The sequence below is a fragment of the Mchenga conophoros genome, linkage group LG3 (assembly GCF_057382185.1).
Source record: "Mchenga conophoros isolate Kocher_MC1m ecotype Shallow Benthic linkage group LG3, M_conophoros_male_GT1.1, whole genome shotgun sequence".
In the NCBI taxonomy this organism is placed as follows: domain Eukaryota; kingdom Metazoa; phylum Chordata; class Actinopteri; order Cichliformes; family Cichlidae; genus Mchenga; species Mchenga conophoros.
Genome location: NC_140528.1, coordinates 65933987 through 65961568, shown reverse-complemented (window position 1 = coordinate 65961568; position 27582 = coordinate 65933987). Strand labels below are relative to the sequence as shown.

General features: G+C 40.9%; 3 protein-coding genes across 3 annotated transcripts; 1 reads left to right on the top strand and 2 right to left on the bottom strand.

Moving 5' to 3' along the window:
* Positions 1-334: 334 nt before the first annotated feature.
* naa38 (N-alpha-acetyltransferase 38, NatC auxiliary subunit) lies at positions 335-3153 on the top strand. Its single transcript, XM_085266800.1, has 3 exons — positions 335-458; positions 1583-1757; positions 2700-3153. Exons 1-3 carry the CDS (start codon positions 420-422, stop codon positions 2822-2824), a joined length of 339 nt encoding a protein of 112 aa, XP_085122926.1. The 5' UTR covers positions 335-419; the 3' UTR covers positions 2825-3153.
* A 58-nt stretch (positions 3154-3211) lies between these two features.
* Positions 3212-10914, bottom strand: dnajc3b (DnaJ (Hsp40) homolog, subfamily C, member 3b). Its single transcript, XM_085266798.1, has 12 exons — positions 10454-10914; positions 8876-8986; positions 8566-8690; positions 8385-8459; positions 8156-8299; positions 7802-7983; positions 7594-7713; positions 6348-6453; positions 6047-6167; positions 5676-5808; positions 5409-5557; positions 3212-4742 (listed from the first exon to the last, which is right to left on the bottom strand). The coding sequence occupies exons 1-12, from the start codon at positions 10536-10538 to the stop codon at positions 4597-4599; spliced, it is 1497 nt and encodes a 498-aa protein (XP_085122924.1). The 5' UTR covers positions 10539-10914; the 3' UTR covers positions 3212-4596.
* A 1699-nt stretch (positions 10915-12613) lies between these two features.
* On the bottom strand, positions 12614-15868 carry cldn15a (claudin 15a). The gene is made up of 5 exons (XM_085266791.1): positions 15498-15868; positions 15087-15251; positions 14738-14819; positions 14551-14658; positions 12614-13548 (listed from the first exon to the last, which is right to left on the bottom strand). The coding sequence occupies exons 1-5, from the start codon at positions 15712-15714 to the stop codon at positions 13455-13457; spliced, it is 666 nt and encodes a 221-aa protein (XP_085122917.1). The 5' UTR covers positions 15715-15868; the 3' UTR covers positions 12614-13454.
* Positions 15869-27582: the final 11714 nt, after the last annotated feature.

Here is a 27582-nt window from a genome sequence, read left to right as displayed (position 1 = left end):
CGGCCACCTGTGGCGACGGTGGGAACATACAGGCGAGCTTTAAAATGCCACACTCCAAATTCTCCAGACTTACCCGACAATAAAACTCTGAACACGTAATAGTTTTCGTTTTTGAAAAGTATGGGTATATGAGTTTTTAAAAGGCTTTAGCAAACAGTGCTAAAACGAGGCTAATGGCGTCTTTGATCAGTGCCAGCTGGTAGTTCCTCTTAAAATTAATAAATTTACAGACTTAAATGTTAACTTATTATTATTAATATTTATCATTTAAATAATGTAAACTTTAAAAAATTCTAGCAGCATCCTAACGGACCTCCCCTTTAAGAAAAAAAACAAAACTGGATCGTTTCCGGTTTCGCTGGTCCGTCGATGAAATTGCTCCGTAAGCAAATGCCGGAGGAGAAGAAGAGGTGCAGGTTATGGCCACAATGATTGAGGAAAACGGCCCTTCGACTCACGTATGTGTTTCTCGTTTTAATTTTTCAGTTTGTCTCGGGGTTTTTGGTGCTGTTTAACATGTCAAAACTGAGATTAAAAAATAGTTAAACTGAAAAGTATTTCAACATTGTCATTGCTTCAGTTGTAGCCAATTCGTTAGTCGGTGGCTAACAAATTAGCTTGTACATCTGACCTGGTAACCTGCGTTTATTTAACTGTTTATATGAACGACAGACTAGAGATTCACTATGTGTTGAGTTCTCCTCACCAAAATGCAAAGTTTGGTCATTCTGTCTCAAATCATTATTTTTTCCTCGACCGTCTCAGATTTACCTAAACATTTTATAGTCCAGAGTTTGGATATATATAGTGATTGTTTTAAAATGTTAGCTTCATATATCATTTTTTTTTCAATATATATGTTTTAAGTCCCATCCACCTACTTTCAGGCCTTTTTATAGCTCAAAACTATTAAAAATAAAATCCTTACATTTCCACAGGCCTTCCTTTCTGTAATTTGTAAAACGCAGTAGTGACAGTTTCCAAATGGTATATTGATTCATTTCACAGTACTGTAACATAAAACAAGTAGAAAGCTTTTAAACATGAAATTCTTGGTCACAGAAATTAAGAAAATGTCATTTTCATTCAACTTTTATTCTGTGTTTAGCAAACATGACAAGTTGTACCAGGAAAAAAAGATATCAGTATGTATTAAGAGATATGAGATTTAACAGGAGTGCATGGAATTTATTTTCTCACATTTTATCTAGCTAATCCTTTTTTTGGTTTATGTGTCCCAAAAAAAGATCCCGATTCCCTTTCATGGTACGAAACACCAGTGCAAATTTCACACATTTTTCTTTAATAGTTTTTGAGATATTCACATTCAAACACTGTCGGATTTCAAAATTTGGGGTCAAAAAACATTATGAAAGTGGGTCAATGGAGAAAAATGTATACTAAGAAGTGTTTGATATATGAAGCTAAAATTTCACAGCGGTCATTACATGTGTCTAAACAGGGCTTCTTTCAAAAAATATATAATAATGGATTAATAATGTGCCAAGTAGTCTGTTAAATAATAATTTAGCCCTCAGCTTAGGTTTTATTTTGCTCACTTTCCCTTATTGTCCTCACCCAGGAGCAGTCTGAAGTGTCCTCATCATCTCAGGCACGGCAGAAGCTGGAGGGGCTCCTGAACAAGAACATGAGGATCCGCATGACAGACGGACGGACTCTGGTGGGCCTTTTCCTCTGCACTGACCGGGACTGCAACGTCATCCTCGGCTCAGCTCAGGAATTCCTTAAATCCACAGGTACGCAGAGGCGACCTGAGCACAGCGTCCACTGATGCCTTAGACTCCGTATAAAAAGGCTGTTCTGCTCTTTTTCACACCTCGCACTTTTTATGGTGTTGTATTATCAAAGCGTCTTTGAAGTGTCTTTCCAGGAAAGATTTAAACACACAGGTGTGCTATCAAACTGTGACTTTACTCAATGCCAAACCATCTTAAAGGTTATCAATAAAGCTAAAAATAATACTGATCAGAACCAGCAGCTGTGGGAAACTCATACACGATGCTTTTGTCATTCAACATGCTCTGTTGGAGGAGATGTGGTTACTGTGGAGGCCATTCGAGTACAATGAGTTCATTCTCATGTTCAAGAAACCAGTTTGAGATAATCTGAGCTTCATGGCATGATGGTTAGACTGGGGTTATAAAGGGGTGGGCATAGTCAAATACCCCAGTTAGGCTGCAGGTATTTAGACTATGCTATGTTGGTAGCCAGTGGTACATTGCGGGGTAGCTCTTTAAACAAACGTCTGAATGTCACAGTATAAATTGAGACTCATCAGACCAGACAACGTCCTGCTTTAATGTTTCTTTTGTTGTTATTGGGCAAAGCCCTGCTGTTCTTTCTGTATGTGCTGTTCATTCAAAGGTGCTCTTCTGCGTACGTTGCTTGTAATGAGTTATTGTTGCCTTCCTATCAGCTTGGATATTTTCACTTTTTCAGAAATTTCTCTATGAACCACACAGATGGTCGTGTGGGAAAATTTCAGAAATATTCAGACTAGTAGAGCCCCTTAAATCACCTTTCTTCCTCATTCTGATGTTTACATAACTACATGTCTAAATGCACTGATTTGCTGCCATGTGATTGGCCGACTTGGTATTTACATTAACGTGCAGGTGTGCTTAATAAGGTATCACACAGTAAGTGTAGTCTGACCTGTTGTCTCGTTTTCTTTTCAGACACATTCTCCCAGAGCGAACCCAGAGTCCTGGGCCTGGCCATGATTCCCGGCCACCACGTGGTGTCCATCGAGGTGGAGGCAGACAGCCTGGACGACACACAGGGATTCGGAGCTAACCACTGACGGAGCTCCGTCTGTTTGGACAGCATTCATGTGACTGAGTCCTGCCGAGCCAGACTCTAGGCCGTGGTCGATCCCAGGAGAACGGACGACGTCAGTCTCTCGGACTCTTTGGACGCAGACCTTCTGTGTCGATGTCGTGGATTCAGTCAGTCCCTCGGCGACTGATGAAAGAGTGCGTTTGCGTCAACTGCTGCACAATGCAGCGAGTGCAGAAATGGTGTGGGCGTGCATGAGGTGTGAGTAAACGAGAGCTTACTTGTATGTGTCTCAGTGTCTGCAGTGCCCGTCTTTATTACAGTGTGTTTTAAAATAAATCGCCCTATTTGACACTTTGTGTTGCCGTCCTCGCCTCGCTTTAAAACACAGCAAAACAAAATGAGCAAAAATGCGTTTGTTTCAATATTTTAATACACTTGAGCTTGTCAGCTGACTCAGTTTGGCAACAGGAAAAAAAAAGCCTCCAACAAAAGAAACCCAGAAACAAAACCGTCCCACTCAGAGTTAAATACAAAGAGAGCCTGTCACATTTTGTTCACACAATCAAGCAGTAGAAGCTGGTTACAGTCAGTGTGTCCTCAAGTTATTAAAGACAAAATAACTTAATTTGTGCTAAAAAATAAAGTCTTTAAAAACATCATCTCGGTTCACCTGTGTGGCCCGTGTGGCTGCAAGAACCTCATTTATAAACTGTATGAAGTTCGTATGTGTCAGTGCGACCCATTGGATAAATATTATCCAAACATGCTGCTCGTGAAGTAGATATGGTGTACCTCGGGAAAAATAAAGCAGCAGCTCAGACACGCCTATTTATAAATGAGGTTCTCGGATAGCCACTGAAGACACACGGGAGTGTGTGGAAGGCTTTTCAAAGGCCTACAGTAACATTTCAGGAGTGAAGTGGCCTTTTCAAACAAAGTAAAAGTGCAAGCTTTCGAAACGTTTCCTTGAAAGGAGGAGGGAAGGAACAGAAATACTCTAAATGTCAATGCAGTCATTTGCGGCTGTTTTTCTAAACTTTTTTTTTTCCACTTATTTTGTGCACTTACATCCATAATGTCTGCCCCTGGATATAAATGAACATCTCCAAACCAAAATTCACACAGAATTATTCCAATTAGCTATCAGGAGGCGCTGATTTAAATTTAAAAATATACACGTATACATCACAGAGCACCTACGCTGACTTCAGATCCATAGGATATTGAAATTCTTACACCTACAGGTTTCCTGTAGCGGTGCTCGAGTTTCACCATAAATATAGCTCAACAGCCACAGGTCTAATGATAAATATAAAAATCCTGCTTCTCTAGTGTAGAGACGTCTCGACGTGGTAAAAAATAGAGACTGAAATCAGTAGACCTTTAAAGAATACTGCAAGCAAACGGACAGACGTACAGATTTCCAAGCAAAGAGTCACGGCACTAAAAATAAAAAGGAGGCGCCGAGTAGCGCTTCAAAGAATGGCACAAAGAAAGAATAAGAGCGGACACTGCTTCCAGCCGTCACACATTTCCTACGGAGCTCGTCTGTAGACTTCATTTTCTTCAAGCACAACGTAATTTATGAGTAACCACAGGTAGGTCCTTTGATTTTGTGGTAAAAAGTCCAAAATAACAAAAAAAAAGTTTGCAAAAACCTGCGTCCAGGCTGACGCAGAGCTTTTGAGGAAGACTTGTCCTCCAAAATCCCCCGAAGGTTTTTTCCAAAGTATCCAATCCACCTAAAACGACACTACCCCCCTCCCCGCCCGTGTGTTCGTCAAGTCCTGCTCTCTAGTTGTACTGGAACTTGAAGTGGAAGCTGCCGCCAGATTCAAAGGGGTTGAAGTGAAAAGGCCAGCCCTGCTGACCTCCGCCGCCTCCTTGCTGGCTTTCTGGGTCCAGCGGATCCTCGCCCGCATCAAACTTCTGTCTCATTTCTAGGAAAAAAAAAAAAGTAATAGAGAACAGGATCGTTAACATTTTAGTAAACGATCAACATCAACTAGTTTGGACTTGGTTTGACAAACATCCATTTTCTTCTGCTTTTACAATTCTATTCAATTTTTTACAGGACCTGTGATGATGGTGAACTTGAACTTAGGTGCCACTGTGCTGCCCCCTACTGTCACAATACCAAAATGACATCAGTCTATTCATCAGACAAAACCTGACAGTCAGTAAATGTTTGTTCTTTGACTGCAGAGCTGCAGTTTTAACGTCTGCTGAGCAACATTTTTTGGTCTGTTTTGTGAAAAGAAGAACGAAGCCGCTCGTTTCTTTCACATGAATGTTCTCATAGCTCAGCTTAACTTCATTTCTGAGAAAGCCAAACTTTCTAAATGAGCCCAACTAATTTTAATGCTTGTGTTCTGGACTGTAATACATGCTGCTCACCATGCATTGCTATTGGAGTTTTCGGAGACTTTTCAAGTCTATAAGTGGAAGAAAATGAATAGATGGATGTTTATGGAGACTGTTGGAATTTGTGACTTTCCCTCTGGGATGAGTAAAGTATGTTTAAAATCCTGGAAATTCTTTAAAATCAGATATTGGTGGTGTGGAAATGTGGCTGTAAAGACTAAATAACAAGGCTGGCTGCTGACCTGGATCAGTAAGGACCTCTTTGGCCGATGCGATGTCGATAAACTTCTTTTCTGCTTCTTTCTTCTCGGCCTCAGACTGGAAGTTGTCGGGGTGCCACTGCTGTGCCAGCTTCCTGTACGCCTTGGTGATCTCCTGCTTGTTGGCACTCCTGAGGAAGTTTCTGAGCGTTAGCGGGCCCTCTTATAATATTGACGGGCGTTGACTTTGGCATCAGAAAAATAAAGTAAACGTGTAGTGTTTATGTTGAAGCTGGCTGGACTGGTTACCTGCTGACACCGAGGATTTTATAGTAGTCCCTCTTACGAGACTGCTTGAGCAGCCTCTGGGCTCGGTCCAGCCCCTCTTTGATATCGTTGCTGTCGCCATCGAACTCTCTCGCCTCCTGGTAGTCCTCCACAGCTGCATGACACACAAGGGATTTACAGATTACTCCTATATATTATTTGTACCACATATCTGAGGCTAATTATGTAATATTGTTTTACTTTAATCATCAATTATCAATAAAAATCTTCTGATACTGCGTGTGCAGTTCTGAGATGGAAGCTGTGTCTATGGTTACGATAGGCTCATGACATCATAACAGGACATAAGCATGGGATGAGTTGAGTTGCATTCATTGAGAAGACTGTGTCACCTTTCTCGTAGTCCTGGTTGAGGATATAGGCCTCTGCTCTGTCTCTGAGGACGTTGGCGTTGCGGGGGTCTCTCTGGTGGGCCTCCGAACACACGTCTATCGCCTCGGTCGCTGATTTAATCTGGAAATGATATGAAGCAAAAGGTGAATGATTACAAACTAAGACTGAACTCTATTGAGAACTAGGACAGTGCGTTTGCAAGGAAATGATGATTTATTTAGAGGTTCCACATCTTCTGGGGGATGTGAGAGGAGAAAAATGAGCATCGCTTCGTGAGAAAAGCTGCCGTCACTCTCCCACCTTCACAAGACAGAAGCAGATCCTCTCTTTGGCCAGGTTGGTGTAGTACGGGACATTAGGCTCCGTCTGCATTACTGATTCATACTTTTCTATGGCTTCTTGATGCCTAATGGGGAGAGAGAAACACAGTTAAAGGTCAAAGCACTTAACATGCTGTGGCACTGAAGCAGTTCACAGTTTACAAGCTGCAAATGTACAGACGAGTTAATTATTATCCCACCTATGAAAATAAAATAAGTGCCGTTAAAGAGAGCCAGGACTTTCAAACACAGCATTTCCAAACATGCTTGTTTTATTTTGGATGCTTACATTATTTTACTTTGGGCACAGAAACACAAATATGTCATAAAAACTACCTGCATCGACATTATTAGCCCCCCTGCTGCTAATACTCGGTTTTGTGTTCTCTTTGCTGGTTAACAGCCTGCAACTGTTTCTTCTAGTTCTCAATAAGGCTCTCACGCGTGTCCTGAGGAATCACAACTCACTTTTCTTTGATGAATCTCCAGCGCCTCCAGATTTTTTAAGTCAGGGCTTTTGCCCAGGCCAGTCAGGGACATTCACTCTAGTCTTCTGGAGCTTGTTCTTAACCCTGAGTTTTAGGTCGTTGTCATGTTGTTCTGGGGTCTTCTTAGTTTCCTTTCTCTTCCAGGCTTGTTCTGCACTGTGTGGCTCTCTTTGAATTTTGCAATGATGCTTCTCGCTCCAGTTTTTAACACTTGGAAAACGCTGTGATATGTTTGCATATCGCCTCCTGCAACGTGAGCATCGGCCATTCTTTTTCTCAAGTCTAAACTGTCTTCTTTTGTCTTTGACCAGCTGTCTTCTCATTGACAGCTCAAACTCTTGCTGAAGTTTTTTGCTGTGTGCAAGTTGGACGATAACCCTCAGTTTTAACTTTAACTTACAAGCTGAGCATTACAAGTTACAGCAAATCATTGCACAGCAGTGGTTTGTGGTTTTTTTTAGGGGGCTAATAACACTGACTCTGGTATTTTTTCTTCTTTTATGAAATTATTCTGTTACTGTGTGAAAATATTTATAATTTATGCTTTCTAAAGAAAATGCTGTGTTGAAAATCCCTTGCTCTGTTAAAAGCAAAGGGAAAATTTTCATAGCTGTGCTAATAATTCTGCCCTCATTTGTATATGTTCCACTTTCAGAGGCTGAGACTATAGCTGCCCTCTGAAACTCTCATGTGCATGCAGGTGGAAGCGAAGTGCCTCAGCCCAACAGAAATACCCACCTGCCCTCCTCAATCAGCTCTTCGGCCGAGTCCAGCTGCTTGCTGAGCTTCTTCACCTGCTTGTAGTGGCTGAAGCACTCCTTGTCGTCCTGGTCGAGTTTCAGACACTCTCTGACGTTGCTGCGTGTGAATAGATGGAAAAAGTGAGACTTCATTTGCGTGGCTGAGCAAGCCAGACCTATTTGTTTATTCCAGGAACGACGCTCACTTGAGTGACTCGTGGTGGTCGCCGAGGCTGTAGTGCAGCTTGCCGAGCTTCAGAAAGGCGGCGCGGTTGTCGTTGCGAAGCCGCGTCGTCGGCGTGAGATCCTGGATGGCTTTCTGTGGATCTCCCATCCGGATGTAGCACTCTGCGCGGAGCTCCCGAGACTCCGGATCCCAAGGAGAGATCTAGAGGAAGACGGAAACTTTTTATAAATGAGCAATCAGCTCAAAGATCATAGTGATTCCTTTAATAACTAAAATGCTGAGGCATTAAAATCAGATTTGAAATCACACTTTGAAGCAGCTGGTATTGGTAAGATTGTAAATGAAAAATAAAATTAACCAACAAGACCCCTACCTCTATAACTCTCTCCAGCACAGTGATCGTTGTGCTGTAGTCCCCTTGGTGGTACGCGGCCTGGGCCTCCTCCTGCAGCTCCTCCAGCTCGTTCGCCTTCATCAGCTGGTTCTGAGCTTCCTCGTTGTCTGAGGACCGCTGCAGCTGGAACAGCAGGTACATATTATTGCGGCAAACATACGTGGGAGAGTGATTTAGGACTGCAAAAGCAGCACGTTATAAAACCTACCACTGCCTCAAAGTCCTCCCGTGCCTCCTGCGTGCTGCCCTGCTTCAACAGGATGTTCCCTCTCTGCAAGCGGGCCTGAAAAATACAAACAGATGAAAAGATAGGATGACGAAGACTCTGAAGAGGGCAGAAGAAATGGAATATGATAGAAGACATTAAGAAAGGCTAGCGAGTGACCTACAGCCAAGAAATCGGGCTTGAGTTGGATAGCCTTGGTCAGATCTGGCAGGGCAGATTTGGACTTTCCCATGGCCAGAAACACTGCAGCTCGCTTGTAGAAGGTCAGGTAATTCTTAGAGTCACCCTCTGGAAAATGCATCATCACAATTTATTCATTTTTATTTTAACAAAAGCAACAAACACAAGCTTTGAACCTCTAAACTCTTTTACCGCACAATAACACACCTTTCTCGACTGTACAGACAAGCACCGACTGTGTAGACTGAAAATGTCAGCCAGTGGCAAGAACGTGTCTGTGTGTGTAACCTTACCCACAGCAGAGTGGTAGTGGGACAGGGCTTCAGCCAGCTGACCAGCTGCCAAAAGTTTGCGGCCCATCTCCAAGTGGTGCTCAATCTCAGCCTGAGTTTCCCCAAAGACGCCTGTAACATAAAACTGGGTGTGAGCCTCGCTGGAAACACTGAAGAGGGACAACTTTATAGAAGGAAACCACAGTGTAGCCCAGTGTTCTTTGTGTGTTTGTCTTTCGTTCACAGGGATAGCTCAGTAGGTAGAGTGGTTGCCCCATGATCGGAAGGTCGGGGGTTCGATTCCCCTTAACAGCTACCCTGAGGTACCCCTGAGCAAGGTACCGTCCCTACACACTGCTCCCCGGGCGCCCAATGGCTGCCCACTGCTTCACTGAGTGAATGGGTTAAATGCAGAGAGCAATTTCCCCACGGGGCTCAATAAAGTACAATAATGTAATAATAATGTACACACTTGCACCTCTCTTCTGATGACAGAGGCTGCACAAGCTCAGAAAAAAATTCAAAACGCACAATCGAGCTACGGCATCCGACCAACAACCTAACTTGTCTCCGAACTGCTCAGCCTGACCTTTCCCTCTGATGTACTCATTTCCACTCTTTTCCATCCTCCCATGAAACTCTTAACATCTTCACCTCAGTCTCCTGTCTTTATACCAGAGCGATCATCTCAGCAGGTCTCCCTACTATCTTCTAAACCATCTCTTTCACCGCTTTCCTTTTTCACTCATCTTCACCCACTCCCTCTCCCTTATTCACCTCTTATGCACTTTTATGCTAAATATTGCACAAGTCACATTATCAAAATATATTTTAACTACCTAAAGTGAAAGTACTCATTACACAGAATGGCACTTTTCAGAATCATACACATTATATTAGTGGATCATTGCAGTTGAGGACTGTTTTACATCCTTCTACATTGCTTATAGGCATTGATCTATAATAATGCAGTTAATCTTCAAATGAATAAGCGACTAAAGTCTTAAAATCTCCATCTGCATCCAAAATATAGTGGAATAGAAGCAGAAGGTAGAGAAATACTTAAATACAGTACAATTACTGTGTATTAAACCTCACCTTTAGTAGTAAAGTACGCAGTTAAGTGTAGAGCTGAAAGTAATTTAGCGCTGGCGCGGAACGAGGGAGGGGTGAAACTAAAGAAAACCGATGTGATGAAAAGTGAAAGTGGAGTATTACTGCAAGACGAAACCTTATACAATCAGTGTTTTTAAAATAACATATAAATGTAACTGAACTATAAATATTACTAAGGGCAGAGGCCTGACACAGGTAAAAGCAGGTGGTGCTGGGACTGTAAGTCCTCACTACGCCCCTGGTTGTAAGGATGCTGCCCTTGGAAACATCTTTTAAAGCCTTCATGTTTAACTTTTACAGATTAATAGCCGGTATCTTTAAATCAGAGCAACGATATAGTAATTACTTTTTTGTATTAGTATTTTAAGAGCAGTTTCGGGGTCAGTAATTAAGCCGGCTTGATGAATTTTTAGCACTAAAGACGACAAACAAGTGAGTAAGCAGGCTGTTTTTTGTTTTCTTTTAACGTGAAGTGGGTCTTACCGTCCAGCTGGATGTCCAGGATGACACACAGCAGTGACAGGGAGCACAGGACCCCGCTGAGTCCGGCCCGCCGACACGGCTCCATCTCTTCCCGGATTCACGCTTTAACACCGGAACCAGCCAACTTCACAGCTCTGCGTCCGCTTCGACTGAAAGCGCCTGTCTGTTTCATTGAAATCTGCCTGTTATTTATTACACCCTCATGGGTCTCCCCTCTCTACAGAACAGCTACGACGGTGTATTTACGGTCCCAATCGGACAGTATTCCGTGTAGAAATGAGTCGTATCGCTGAAAGGTTCCTCCCCTCACAAAAGAACTAGCAGCTTAAATTCACTACCCCGCCTGAATTAATTATTTTCTAGACTCGTTTTAAAGTTAAAACGACTAGTCTGTTGCTGAAGCCGAACAGCTGACCGTCCTTACACTTTGTAAACGAAACCTTGCCCCTCTGCCAGAGCCGTCCCCGCCCTATCTGCTCTACTTTTCCATGGTTGGTCCGCGAGGTGCACATCCGTGTTCGCCCGGAAACGTGGGCTGCTCTCATTGGATAAGCTATTTTAACAGTGACGCTCCCACCATGTCCCTGCATGGGCCCGGCAGCCTGCACACTGCGGCCAAACGTCACCACGGGGTATGTAATTGACAGTGGTAACACATGACGACGTGTTATGCAACGTAAAACAACCTGCTGAACAGGCCCAGTCTGTGTTTTTACCTCAAAGAATGCGAAATGCAAAGAATGCGAAAACCGTAATCATCCTGTCCTAATAATAATAATAATAATAATAATAATAATCGATCATGATAAATCATCATTTCTTTTAGTTCTCTGCAGGTCTATAAAGTTTTGTCATTTAATAACTTAATTTAAAATAATCCTGAATCTTCATTTTTGAAGTGATTTACACTCACTGGCTCACTCACTTCATAGTTATACCGTGTGGCACAAGGTCGGACATCTTTTTGCCTTTTAAGAGTAAGATCGACCTTAATTCATCATAGTACGGATTGAACAAGGCGCAGGAAGCATTCCTAAGAGATTTTGCTTCATACTGACATCACGCATGATGTGCATCTTCTGTTCCATCCCAAAGGTGCTCTATTAGTTTGAGATGGGGTGACTGTGGAGGCCATTTCAGTAAAGTGAACTCATTGTCATGTTTAAGATGATTTGAGCTGTGTGACATGACACGCTATTGTTGTCAGCAACAATAATCAGGTAGCCTGTGCCATACAAATGAAGCTCAGGTGTCTAAATGGCCTAAAGCATGCCAAGAAAATATCACACACCATTACATCACCAGCAGCAGGACAAACGCTGATACAAAGCAGGATGGGTCAATGCTTTCCTCTTGTGTACTCCTAATCCCTACCACTGTAGCAGTTGAAGCAAATTGAGACTCATCAGTACAATCATCTGTTGTCAAGTTTTGTTGTCCATGCGTAGCCTCAACATCATGTTAGCTGACATGAGTGTCACCCATTGAGGTCCTCTGCTGCTGCAGCCCATCTGCTTCAGTGCTCGATATGTTGGGCATTCAGAGACTTGGTTGTAACGAGTGGTTATTTGAGTAACTGTTGCCTTCCTATCATCTGAAAACAGTCTGGACATTCTAATCTGACCTTTGACATCAGCAAGACATTTTCTTGCGTCTGGATATTTTCTCTTTTTCAGACTGTTTCACTGTAAACCCTACAAAGGGTTGTGATCTGTCGCAGTAGATCAGCATTTTTCAGCCCGTCTGGCACTCAAAGTCACTTAAATCAAATTTTTTCCCCATTCTGACACTGAGGTTAAGCTTCAGCAGATAATTGCACTATCGAGCATTTTAACAGTCGTAATAAGAAGCTGGGCAGCCATGTTTCACCAAAACAGCTTGAGTTCACCTTGAACCGGTGGACACACACACACCAACTCACATAAGATGTGTTCTCCTCTTGTGTTTTGTTAACAAACTGAACAAGAAGTTGCTGAGCTGAGACCTGGTGCTATTAAAGGCACACAAGTCACAGGATTTTCAATCATTCGGTGGTTGATGTGTCCTCTAAACGGAGTCACTGTCATCCTGGTTAAGACCGCTTCCACCTGCATACATTTACCACGGGTTAAGGTGACCACCCAGTGACTCTTCCCTATCTTCTTTATTATTATTAAATAAGTTGTACAAAATAGTCTTTATTTGACACATAAAGACATTTGAATTTGCTGCTTTTAGCACCAAATTTAAATAGTAAAAATGTGGAATTTGATGAAAATATAACATTTGCAATCAGTCTTTACTCTGAACACAGACACCGAACAGGTTGTTGATGATTTCCCACAATATTTTACCCAAATCATGTCCTGATGACCTGTAATCATGCGCCTGGCTGATGGTTTTTTAATTTTAATTTAATTTTTTATTTAAAAAAGGAAGAATACAGCCACCACTGTTTTTGTCTGTGGTAAGCAAAACTGGAATGTTCAATGTAAAACATTTAAATTTGTACATTTGCTTACCCCCCCCCCCCCCAAAAAAAAAACCAACAACAACAACAAAACCCCAAAAACAAACAAACAGGCAAAATACAATCAAAACAAAGACAACCTGCCCTCCAGCGCCTCAGGTGTCGCCTACAAAACTGTACAAAACAACATATCCCAACAATCATCACACTTTTGACCTTCCCCTTACAAATGTGATTGAATTCATTGGAAAATAAGTGACAATATCAGAGAAATATAAATATTAATCATTGAGAGCGCACAGTGAGTTTGTGCAGTGACGCTGATGTTTTGTCAAGCTTTTTGCAATCATTTTATCCATGTTATTTCTACAGAACATGCATTTTGAAACTGCGGTTATTTGTATATAACATATACAGCTGAAATACTCCCAACAGTGAACATCTGATGCACTGCAAGTGTTTCCACAGTGATGAAATGGCACAATGTGTTAGTTAGACCAGCCAAAAGTGAAGGGATGAATAAGTCCACAAAGCTCAGTTTCCAAATCCTGCTCAGACGTAAGCGTTTCTCCCGTAAGTACTGGCGGCCAGGCTTCTGGTTGGTGCTGGTCCAGAATACACAGTTCCCCTTGCATGAGGTAGAGGGCTGCAGAGAAAGAAAACGTCAGGATCAGATGGTGGAAATACAAATCACCCCAAGCATGCTGCACATCATATACTCAGAGTCTCAGCAAGGAAATTAAAAGTTTTAGAATAGTGTTAGAATAAGTTATCCTTATAGTGGCAGTGCACCTATCAGAAGTGAATATAAACAGGCTATGGTCAGTGTAAAGTGAGTAAAATTCTTGTGAATAATCTAGTTACTACTTTTTTTGACCACTGGGGGGAGCCAACTTTCTAATCAGGGACATGAGCACTTGCCACTAGGCAGCCATCTTGGTAACGTGTTTGCATTGTTTCTTTTTAAAGCACAGTTTAGATCTACTTTAATTCTAATGATTACCTGGATAGAAATCTAAATCACTAATCTGATTTAAAAAGTTTACAATTTTACCGACTTTCTAATAAAATAAGGTTTTAATAAATACGTGTGTGGGTTTTTGTTTCTGTTTCTGCCAAAGATTTTCATTCTTTTTCAAATCTTTGATTGCTACGTCTCCGTTATTCACTTTGAGCAGTCTGAGACCTGCTCAGGAGCTTCCATCTCCAAACAGAGATCTCTCCACAGAGAAATTTAAAATCTTTTCTATGCTGTGTTTTATGATGTCCCTGTAATGAAGGTGGGTCAAAAAATTTTCATACAATTTTTATTTGTTCTTTTGCCCATGTTTACCATTGAGACAGGTAATTACCAAATAAACTATAAACCTACTATAAGCCCCTTAAACCTGCCACTTAGCACAGTCGAGACAAAGACACCTGGATGGGTGGGAACTATCGACACTTTGAGATAAGTTCATGTTGCCACAGTGAGTCGCTAGAGAGCCACGGCATCCGTCTCCCTTTGTATCAAATTAATAACAGAACATTCAGCACATTCGTGTTTTCTTTAATTTAACCAGAACATTTTTCATGGCGGGGCCAGACTGCACCTGTAGACTCTGAGAATTACCTCCAGCTCTGTACATCAAAAAGAGATCAAACTCACTATTTTTCCTCTGTGCCCAATTTGCAGGAGCAGGTGAGAACGGCTCCTCCAGCGATGGCGAGCACAGCAGAGCACCAGCCGATGTAAAGCCCTTCTCCTATCTCATACCTGTGACACATAGCAAAATTATGGGCTGCTGGCACTGCACTTTAGGCCTGTTTATCTCACACCACTAACAGCAACTTACTTTGTGCCAGGGTAGTAGGGATCAAAGAAATTCTGAGTGATATTGAAAGCATACCAGGACACTGCAACCATAGTGCACAAACCTTTTGATAGAAAAAAACAGACAACAACAACAGGGAGTCTTTAGTGAGCAATAAAACAGTGACGGGTCAGAGTTTAACTCTGATCCAAAGTATTGAAGTAAACAAAAATAGGTAGGACTGATCTAAAAAGGCGGTAGGGCATTATCATGATTCATCAGCATGCTGGGGAGGTTTCTTTATCTTCTTTAAGGGGTAGTGTAATAGGAGGTCAATATTGTTATCTGAATAGCCAGGAAGAACAGACTGTATTTTCTATGCTTTTGTTACCTTGAAGCATAAAAAGTACTCCAGCAGTGCCTGCGATCCTCCCTTTGAGAACATAGTTTTCTCCTCCTGCTTTAGAGCATTGTATCCCGATCAGCGAGCCCAGCAGTCCAAATGTGCCAAACACTATCGAGGCAATCATCAAGGCACGAGATGCTTGGATGTAACCTGGAAACAGTGCATAGATACACAAAACCACATAATTCTAGCAGATTTTTCAAAGATGGATTGATGTTTTAATGTGTACCCACAGTACAACAAAAGATAGGACATCTAAGCTCTTCAAGTTGTCCTTTTAATACATTTCTTATGACAGAAACCCTCCTCCAGACAAAGCAACATAAACATTTGATGGCATCCAACTTTCCCGAACCTCATGATATTATTAAGAAGTCAATTTTTTTGTCAGCATACCATTCAAAGCGAGCATCGAAGGGAAGTCCCTGCAGTTACTGACCCCGGTTGAATCTGTCGCGCAGGACATCCACAGGTTTTCATAGATTGTAGAGGTGGTGATGACATTTCCGTCAACAGTGGAGGTCCTCCAGTAACGGTTTGGAATCGCAACCCCCACCATTATCCATCCGATGAACCCCAAAATCACAGCCACCACTTCCACGATTGGATCCATGACTTCTCCTCGGCCCAACTGTCAGTGACGACAGACTGAAGTTTTTGAATTTAATAAAAGTTGTTTTTTTATGAAGATAAAAACATCGGATTTGGGTGAATGTGTGTGTGTGATGTGTGTCCGCTCCGCCACTGAGAGATGTGTCCAGTTCAACAGATAAGTATAATCAGTTATATGACTCACTTGCAGTCTCTCCTCCCCCTACACTCTCTCTCTCTCACACGCACACACGTGTACTCTATCCTCTTTTTTTTTTTTTTTTTGCATTTTACACCCCTGAAACTGAACAGGTGTTTATCGGCTCACTTTCAGGGTCCAATGGTCATCTGCTACTCTTAATGACGCCGTGACTCTGTATGCATTTCTGGTTATGTTTATGAAAAATACTCAAACATATAAAATTCTCCCATCTCTCATAATAAATGATTACACTATTTGTCATTTAATAACTTTTAAAGGATATCATTGCTTAAAAAAAACTAGTTTTTTTGTAATCACTATTCACTATAACACTTCAAAACTCATATCGAAACATATACGAATATATTTCTCTAAATTATGCTCCACCGCATAGGTTTTATTGTTTCGGTTTGCATATCTCAAGGCCAGAAGACTCGAGTTAACAATTTCTTTGTCACACCCTGTGCTTGGGAACCATCAATATTTAACAGGTTCAATTTAATGTCACAAACACCAACCAGAGACCAAGGTCTAACGCTGCCCAGTTCATCCCGTAGTTTCTCAGTTTGTTTCATGCCATTAATAATCCTCCTGATAGCTTTTAGGTCAGCGTTGACAAATCCAGGGCACTCTGAGTTTACCTCACTGATAATTTGAAGATAAATCTTAACCTGCATTTCACACCAAGTCGGTAGAGGTGGGGAGATTTATAAACCAGCGAATGTGTTTGTTTAAAGGTCAGCCTCCAGGAATAGCCCCATTCACCAACAATAAGCCAGACTCTAGCTGCTGGTGAGCCGAGTGTTTGGAAGGGAAAGTTCGACTTGTGGAAATGAAAAAGACACAAAGGTTGTTAATTGTAACAAAAATTCAAATGTTTTGCATTTATTTTATGAAATGACAAAGAAACTAATAACTAAAAACTCACAAAATGCTTAAATAAACCGATTAAATATAATGAGCACATTTTCAGTGATATAATCAAAGAGGGTTATGCTCTTTATGTTTCATCAGATAGGTTATTAAACTGCTCAAATGGCATGTAACAACTGAAGGTAAGTAACATAGTTTGGCAACATTACTGAGTGAACTGGGAGACCATGAAACATTTTGTGCTGATAAAAAAAACTACAAATGTTCAAAGGCTCCTTTTGAAAATGACTTCTTATTATCATTACTGTTTCAAATTGATTGTGTTTTGTTAGTCACCACAACTGCAACTGTAATTCGTGTTCTTTGCAAATGTGAACAAGCTGAAGAACATGGTTAACACGGCTGCCTGATAAACATTAGCATACTAGCATCGTCATTGTGGTCATTGCGCGCACTTAGCTAAAAGTGCTACTAGAAAAAGTCAACACTTTAACTTAACATTTTTCTGTTTTCATGAAACAAATTTCCATCAGACCTGAAATATTTCAGCCCACTTTTCCAACAAGTGTTGCTCAACTGCCATAAAATTTATATATTTTTCTTTTTTTAATGGAACCATTAAGCAGGAATTTGATTACTGGTTTTAGCAACAGTACTGCCAAATGTAAGGTCGTCATAATGATGCATTACTTTGGAACAACTTAGCTCTAACAGTCTTATGAAGAAACTGTTACTGTTTTTTTAACACCATTTACACTTTAATGATTTACCCATCACACACTTTCCAGAGTCTCCAGCTATTTGTGAAAAATGTTCTGGGTTGTTTTTGGTGATGAGGCTGCTGCTAGCAGGTGTCAAATCACTCTTCCTGCTCATGATCAAAATTCCTTTGCTGGTTTTAGACCAATCTCTAAACTCCCTTTTTGGTCTATGGTGGTGGATAAAATTGTCCTTCAGCTCTAGACTTTTCTGGAAATAAATGGCGTCACTGAAACATTTCAGTCAGGTTTCAAAATAACATCACAGCACAGAAACTGTACTTTTAAACATTTTTGATTATCTTTTATTAATTGCAGACTCAGGTAATCCTGCCTTTTTAGTGCTTTTAGACCTGAGTGTTTGATAGAGTGGATCATGGTGTCCTAGTCTTTATGGAGAGCTGTGAGCACTAAAAGGAACTCGCCTTGAATTGTTTTTACATCATGTTCAGCGGCTTACATGGGGCATCCCTCAAGGATCTATCCTTGGCCCGGCACTCTTTTCACTTTCATGTTATGGTGATGTTTACTTTATCTTAAAAAGAATTATATATATATATATATATATATATTAGGGGTGCAACGATACTCGTATCGATATTGAACCGTTCGATACAGTGCTTTCGGTTCGGTATGCATATGTATCGACCAATACAAAATTTGTAATTTATTTTATCAAGTTTCCTTCTGACGATGCTGTCTGTGTTGAGCGCTCAGTAAATCTGCGTTCGACTACTCAGCCTAGGCTGCACTGTCGAGCGCAGATCCACTGAGCGCTCAACACAGACAGCATCATCAGAAGGACGAGCGCAGGGCAAGCTAGCGAGACAGAAGTTAAGCTCTCCTTGCAACATGGCAAATTGAACCTTCCCCACCCTCATTCAGATCTGGCGTTTGGAATTATTTTGGTTTTCATGTGACCTATGACCCTGAAGGTAAGCACGTCATGGACTAAAGTAAAACAGTATGTTGGATGTGCCACGCAATGCTCAATTACATGGGTGGGAACTAGTGTGTTAGCGAGCAGTTAGCTCGTTAACGTGTTAGCCGTCTAGCCCCACGCAGGGGTAGCTCGATAATGGAGCACTAGTGGGAACACAACGAATATGACTGCACATTTACGCCGACATCATCCTAGTGCAAAGACAAGTGGAAGCAGACAAAAACAACAAGCATGCATGTTACAAACTTTAACCGAGTCATTTAGACAGCCGTTAGCACATGATTCTCCTTATGGGGACCTGATATGTTTAATATTGTGGCGAGCTCAGACAACAAGGAGACGGAGGTGTTGTTTGGTCTTGCTTCCCGTGAGCTAGCCAGGGAGCACAGCCGTTTATTGACATCTGCAGAAGAACACTGCCACTAGCTAACTGCTCAGCGCGGCAACCGCACAGCAACAACAACACACAGAGCGCCCTCTGACCCCGGAAGGACACACCGTCGCAGCGAGAAGGCGTCACCCGTCACTATGGCAACATAAACAAAACATAACTGTACAAACAGAACCCTGAACAGCCCTGACCCGCTACATAGCCCCCGCCTAAGGGGTCAGTCGTCCCCGACGACCCCATTGCCCCACACAAAGTCCTGCAAATGTCCAGGTGCCTTCTTTTGGCGCACCGGCCGGTCACGACCGGCGGGGGAAAAGTCACTCGGGTCAGAACATGGGGTGCCACCATCATCCCACTTCTGACACTAATGTGGCGAGCTCAGACAACGAGGAGACGGAGGTGTCGTTTGGTCTTGCTTCCCGTGAGCTAGCCAGGGAGCACAGCCGTTTATTGACATCTGCAGAAGAACACTGCCGCTAGCTAACTGCTCAGCGCGGCAACCGCACAGCCACAACAACAACACACAGGGCGCCCTCTGACCCCGGAAGGACACACCGTCGCAGCGAGAGGGCGTCACCCGTCACTATGGCAACATAAACAAAACATAACTGTACAAACAGAACCCCGAACAGCCCTGACCCGCTACAATATGCTGCTGAGAATATAGCCCAGAAGAAGCGTATAGTATAGCTTTTATTTTGGAAAGAGCCATTTCTCTGTAATAAACTCTCTTTTCCAAAGATGAGTGACTCCTCAATCAGATACAGGTGTTACCGCGCCAGATCCGCGGCCCCGAACCGTAGTAAGGAAACCTCTGGCAGTTACTTGAAGGTTCCGTAACTGACTCGTAGCCGGCAACAGCTTACTATACAGGTCAACTCCGCTAGCAAAAAGATCGAAGGAGGCGTAGGAAACTGCTTCACCGAACTTTATTTCTTCTCTAAGGCACGAACACAGCGTACAGTGGGCTGAAACAGTTTACTCACAGCGAGCATCGCCGACACAACTCTGGCTGTCGAGGGAGTTATTATATTCCTTTTATTTATTTTCTTTCCGTCTCTTCTGTAGCTAACCGTTACTTTTTCCCCTTCTCCGCTCTCTCTCTTCACACACACACACACACACCAGGCAGTCCCGCTACACACATCCCGAATACATTTCCCATCAGGCTTCATCCTTAAAGGGCCATGCCTGTAACACAGGGCTTGCAAAATCGGGCTAGCGATTTTTCCAGTCGGGCTACCAAAATCTATCTCTGCCCTGCCCGTCGGGCTATTGTAGGAAGGAAAAATATATGTCAATGCTTTTGCATTCTTTCGGAAATGTAGCTGGGTAATTATGTCATTGGCATCGGTGAGCCACTGTCAATATGTGACATATTGAAATCGCGTTTGAATTTGCGCTTGTTTTTTGCTTTCACTTTGCAAATATCCAGGTGCCTTCTTTTGGCACACCGCCGGTCACGACAGGCGGGGGAAAAGTCACTCGGGTCAGAACATGGGGTGCCACCATCATCCCACTTCTGACACCAATGTGGCGAGCTCAGACAACGAGGAGACGGAGGTGTTGTTTGGTCTTGCTTCCCGTGAGCTAGCCAGGGAGCACAGCCGTTTATTGACATCTGCAGAAGAACACTGCCGCTAGCTAACTGCTCAGCGCGGCAACCGCACAGCAACAACAACAACAACAACACACAGGGCGCCCTCTGACCCCGGAAGGACACACCGTCGCAGCAAGAGGGCGTCACCCGTCACTATGGCAACATAAACAAAACATAACTGTACAAACAGAACCCCGAACAGCCCTGACCCGCTACAATATGCTGCTGAGAATATAGCCCAGAAGAAGCGTATAGTATAGCTTTTATTTTGGAAAGAGCCATTTCTCTGTAATAAACTCTCTTTTCCAAAGATGAGTGATTCCTCAATCAGATATATTTATTTTTTTAATTATTTTTGTTTCAGCAACATTAAATTTAAAAACTGTACTTTTGAGTTAAAATATATATTTATAATTTTAATAAATGACAAATTAAAAAGGCATGAACATTTTTTTGTATCGAAAAAATATCGAACCGTGACACCAAAGTATCGAACCGAACCGAACCGTGAATTTTGTGTATCGTTGCACCCCTAATATATATATATGCGGTGACTCCCAAGCTAGGCGAGTGGCTCCAGCAGATCCCGGGAATAACATCGGAGATCTCTGTCCAGAAGAGCGCAGTCCTGGGAACAGCTAAGATACTGTGCAGGACCCTCAAGCTCCCAGGCCTCTGGTAGAGGACCCGAGCTTGAAGGATAAACCGCCCGCAGGGGCCAGCACGCCCCTGCGGGATCTGCTGGAGCCACTCGCCTAGCTTGGGAGTCACCATATATATATATATATATATATATATATATATATATATATATATATATATATATATATATATTGTAAAAGGCCTTGCTGGACTGTATTGCAGACGAAAAAACATGATCAGTGATAGACCTTTCCAACATGAATGGACAAAGAAACAGAGGTGGTACTATTCGAACCTCCTGACACACATTGCTCTTTTAAGGGGGAACTTTTTCATTTGGAAAATTGCAAAACACCGTTTGCAAAAAAGAAAAAACTAAACAAAACAGGAGTGACCTTTTTGTATGGCAGTTTTATATTTAATAACTAAATTCTGTTGTTAAATTGCCTCTTCCAGCTGAGGGCCCTTACAAAGATTACAAATATTCCCTCATCTGCTGATTTAATTAAGTAATTCATGCTTTAATTTAATCCAGGCCTCAATATTGGAATCGCCTTTATTTTGGAGTCATGCAGGCTTTGCAGGCGGCAGCTCGACTCCTGACAGCCACATATAAGCGAGACCATATTTCTTCTTTACACTGGCTTCCAGTATGCTTTACAGTTCATTTAAAGATTTTATTGTTTGTTTTTTAAAGCCACTAAATGGATTAGCACCCTATAACCTTTCTGAACCTTTATCTTGGCGTAGTCATCAGATGCTTGTGTTTGTTCATACAAGCAGACTGAAGCCGAGGCTGCACCTAAGCTTTTCCAATCTACCTCTTCAAATTAGGACCTCACCAGCACTCGACATCTTTAAAACCAGCTCGAAGACACGTCTTTACTCCCTAGCGTTTAAATATAAACAAGATTTTGACACTTCACTTTTGTTTTGTTTATTTTTCATCTTATTTTTTTCTGTATTTGATGTAAACCCTTATTTTTTATAAATGTGCCGATAACCCCCCCACCCCCCCACCCAATTGACTGTTGAGAAGAGGAGGATATTGTCAAAATGCTTCTCCATCACAAATGGCTTTTTGAATCTCTCCACAGTGATAGGAGTGCATGATTAGCCAGAACACTCAGAGTAATTTAATGCTCCAACAAACCTTCCAGGAAACAAAGACATTCTTGGGAAAGGGGCACCCAGATATTTGTGCTGATGTTTTTAATGATTACCTGATGGCTTCTTTTAACTAGTTCGTTTTTTAAAGCATTACATTTTACATTTTCAGTATGTTTTACACACATTCTTTTCCTGTGATTTAATTAATGTCTTAGATTTAGTTATGTACAAAAGAAAATTTGGAACATTATTAATGGTCCATATAAAAAAGATATCGTACCTCAGAATAGAAACAATATATGGTTATATTAAAACAGTGTAGTAACAAAAATATTGCACTTCAGGATATCCACAGTCAATATTATTTATTTTATCTTTATTTAACTGATCCAATCTCTTTCACAATGACAGCCATGTGAACTCAAAATATATAAAAAGCACAGCAAACCAATAATCTAATATTAATTGTAGCTTAATTGTGATAATTTAAAAGGAACCCTTTTAGATACTTGAAGTTTTGCATCCCATCTGACTATTAAGAATATCATGTACAATAGGATAAATACTGTTAGTACATGCATACTACATACACCAATGTAAGTGTTTCAAACTAAATATCTGCCATTATTATTTCCTTTTACTGCTCTAACCAACATTTTATCAAGAAAGACAGAAATCCAAACCACAGTTACGTCTAAACACATTAGCCACGTTCTGCGACATTTTCAACTGAGAAATCAGTCCAGCCCTAAGTGTCTCAGTTTACGAGTGAGGTGTTTGCAAAGCTTTTTTGTTAAACCCAATTTCTTTGCCCACTTGGCTACATATAACTTTGTGCTATTGTATTGAAACTTTCACCCAGGCTCTGCCTTTTAAAATAAACTTTATATGACATTTATAAACTAATTCCTGGAACGAAGTTTATAAGTTTTTCATGTGCTTTCCCAGAACAGGTCATTAAAAGCCGGCGAGATGAGCATGTGATGAGTGGACACAACTAGAGAGATGAGATCGAGCAGGTAAGTGCTTAGTAAGTTTTTTGTGTCCACTTGTTTATTTAAAACGTCAGTATGTCTGTAAATAATCCATTGACTCTAATTGTTAAAAGATTCACAATTATTTGTGTGTGTGTGTGTGTGTGTGTGTGTGTGTGTAGGGGGGTGGACTTTAAATAAAAAAACTAAACAAAAAAGGTGACCTCACATCTCCTACACCAATCAGGATTTAGTAACATTTGTATCAAAATAAAACAATAGTTGTTGGACTGTTGCTCACGTTGCCAGGCCACAGTCAAATATTTTTGACCACGCCCATAAAGCCATAATGAAACCAATCAGTTGCTTTAAATGGTTTAACGTATTACACAACCTTTAAGTGTCATATCGAAACATGCATATCAATGCTAAGAGGAAATTGCTAAAACTGGAGAGCAATATTCACCGCTTTTTACCAGCGCAAAATACCCACAGGGAATGGCAGGTATAAGTCTGTCACATAGGTCCAGACAGTGTGGATTTATTGGTACACAAAGAATAAATTTGGATTTGGTGCCACCATAATATCTTTAAAACCTGAACTCATCTTGCTGAGGAATCTCTCAAGTACAGACTGTACCCATCTGTGAAAGTGTCAGCAAAACTTGTGAAATGTCATGACCGCATCTTATACTATTGCAGTGCTGCTCCATGGACAGAAAACACATGCCAAAGTATTCAGTTTCACCGCTGTGTTAATTTTCTGCCACAATAGGTGTCTTCAGAATCACTTTCACAGAGGTACGCACAAACAGACTTACAAGGTGAAATTTCCACACAGAAATCTTGATTTTATTACTAGAGTCTAGTGCCAATTAGCAAATGTTGGTATGCTTGGGTAAACATTAACATTGTCCTGATGAGCAACAGGTCGAAACTTCAAAGAGCAACTATGATTTTCCACTTTCCACTCACTTTCCAGAAAGTTACAGATTTGGCATCTTTCATTTTAAATCATTTGTATCCAAGTATAATGAAAAATGATCAAAAGCTGCATTGCAGATGGTGCAAAATCCACAAGGCTTATAAGGAAATGAAGGTTGGGTAACACAGATGGGAGATGTATATATATATATATATGTATATATATATATATATATATACACGTGTGTGTGTGTGTGTGTGTGTGTGTGTGTGTATTAAGATATTTGACCATAGCCTTTTTCTGTATTATTATATAATGTCTTCTTCTCCTTATAATACTATTAATACATACATTTAACACTGAAGCCATAATTTCAGTTTGCAATTAAGTGATGCTATGAGTTATAATAATAACAGTTAATTGTTCATATTCATTATTCACTTAAATAACGGCCTCGTGAACTTGGTCTGAATGCACTGGTGTTGTCTCAAGAGCTGTGCAGCATGGCTGTGTCACCAGATTCCAGGTGTGTACAGTTGGCTGCTGACTACAAACAGAGGTCATCTCTGTTGTCTGTCTTTTCAAAGTTTACCAATAAGCCTCTCCCTTTCTTTATTAGTACTTTATATTTATGGAACTGCACATTTACTTATTTATGCATTTATTTTGTTCTTCTTCTGTTGTAGGTTTGGATACCCCCCCCCAAATAGAAGAAATAATCCTTTAAAAACTATATTTTGTATTTACACATTATGTAATTGAGACAGATACACTAAAAATAAGAAATCTTTCTACTACGACTTTTCAGAAAACACCTTTTCATGGTACTATATATACATCATGATGATGGGGAGAATACAGTTAACCACGTGACCCCCTTTCTATCCTGTTTGTTTAAGCTCGTCCTCTTTTCTGTGTTGTTTGTCCATTTCCTGTGCTATTGTTGTTTTAATTTTAGAAAAAAGTTTAAAAAACACTCTTGTGCTTTGAAAAAAAAAAACAGTAGAAGAAACTTGTCTTGTGATTGTGCAGCACCCACATGGTGTCATTTATGTTAATGCCAGATTAAAAAGAAACGGCAACAACACATCATCAGTTAAAGAAATTAAAAATGCAATGCAAAGGACAAGGGTTAAGAGTTTTTCCATAATTCCGACACCCTTCATTTTGACGTCTGCTTCGCTCCTGTAAAGTGTTGTGAGCGCTCTGTGATCGGTTGCGACACAAACAGCCTTTGTTCCCGCAGATGCCTCTGGCCTCTGTTTCACGACACAGCCCACATACAAAGACAGACTCACTTTCACATTATGATGAATATGACATGTGAGCAGCACAATAAAAGAGAGACAAAAAGTAACATGTACCGCCTTTCCTTGTGTCTGCCCGCAATCAGCTGTTTAACTGGATTATACAACAACCTTAATTTCCAGTGTAGTTACACCTGCACAGCGGGGGGTAAGCGAGCCTCTACACTGTGCTCATTCGCGGTGATTAAACATTAGTATCTGTGTTAAACCCGCTGGGTACTTGACGGACGTTGGCCCTCAGACGCACTGAAGCTGAGCTGAATTACACCAGCTCTGATGAATCATTGATGTTTAAGTGTGTTTAAACTGCGCGTGGGAAGAGGCTGGAGACAGCTCGGGGGTCAGTTAGACATTATGTCTATTTTCTGCTCCTCTGTTTGGATATTTGTTTCTTCAGATATGGTTTTATCTAATTGTTTACCTAAATGATCATCTATTTTACACCAGAGAAAATGATTGTTTTCTCAGGCCGATCCGAGTTTCGGTCCTTTCACCCGGGTTAATAAGTAACATCCCACCGCGCTGATAACGCGGCACATAAACCATAGCCTCCATAAACCTCCCCGTTGTAAAAAGATGTTGACTGTTTGAATCTCTCCGAGGGTCAAGATATGAGGATGATCGAGAGTGAGCGAACTCGTGCGTGGGTTAAACTCTCAGAGATGACAATCACAATACAAGCTGTCACATTGTGTGCACCAAATCCCTCATTGTAAATCTAACAGTTAATAAATGACATTGATAAGAATGGGGTTTCATATTGGACTTTGATTTATCGATTGGTCTTTATGGATATGGTAGGAAAAATGCTACAGTGTTACAGAATCCTGGCTCCTGTTTCCTTGTAGAAACGCTTACACCGTGTGTTTTAAAGCCATTCAGTTCTTCTTCATCCCAAACCATGTCTAGATTATAAGCTGTCTTGTGTTGGAGTGATGCTGGACCTTAATAAAACAGTATCTGCATCAGTTACAAGGACCCACTTTTTATGAAATCAGTGAAACAATGACAGGAGCGTGGGTGGTGCCTTGAAGAAAGGGAGGTGCTCTTCATTATAGGAAATTTTCCCAGTTGTACTTACAGGCGTACCTAGAAACTCCAGGATTTTGTACTATTTGCTCGATCCTTCATGAAAATAGCATTTTCTTCATTTTTGTGACTAATAAATCGATGTTTAAAAGCATTCTATCTTTTGTTTTAGCATCATAGTGCAGTGAACTATTTACTATTCAGAAATTGTGCGCACAAATATGCAGGACTACATATTTTAATAAGCCAATACGCAGACATTGTTGATGCACGAGTCCCACATTAAAGACCCCGTTTTATTTTGATGGTGAGAAAATTCAACATTTCAGGCTTTCATCTGTAATAGTTTATCTTTTGAAATAAGCATTTTCAATTACTGCCTCTGATTTTAATGTGCAAGAAAAACGATATAAACATTGTATGTCATAAAAACAAAAAACACGCCTTTAATTCTAATACATATATGACGCTAAATTGAACGGCAATTATTATGTAGCCTACTGTACATTCAAACTATGGACCATCACATGTTTTTTGCAAAGAGCAGAGCAGAAAATAAGAAAGGTGAATAAAAGTTTTCTTCATTTTTGTGACTAAAAATGTAATGTTAAAAAAATTGTCTAATTTTACAGTATTGAGTAATTCAAGTGTTTATCATTTAAATTTGTCACAAGTTGTCTTTTGCAACTTTGAAGGTTTTTTGTTTTGTTTGTTTGTTTTTTTAAATTAATGTGTTCTTGAATATGGGACTTTGCAGGAGTGCCGGTCTTCTTTCATATTTTCAATATATTATCGGTTGATTGATTCGGTAATTAAAAAAAAAATCAGCTGGAAAAGTATTTAATATGTGAAGCTAAAATTTCACAGCAATTTTCATTTTAATGCAAATCAGAGTTTGGTTGATTTAAGACGGTGTTGTGACTTAAATGCTGTAGCCTACTGAAAATCTCTTGCCGTGTTAAACAAAAGAGCTCTTGGAAATGGAATTTTTTTTGACACCTATGCAACACCAGTCCCATAAATCTATAAAATAGAATGACATCTTGCTCTCATCTCAATAAAGCCCTGACAGTTTTGATGGAGCACAAACAGGTCCTTTATATAACCCCGCGAGCAGCTTGGGTGCAGAAGAACAC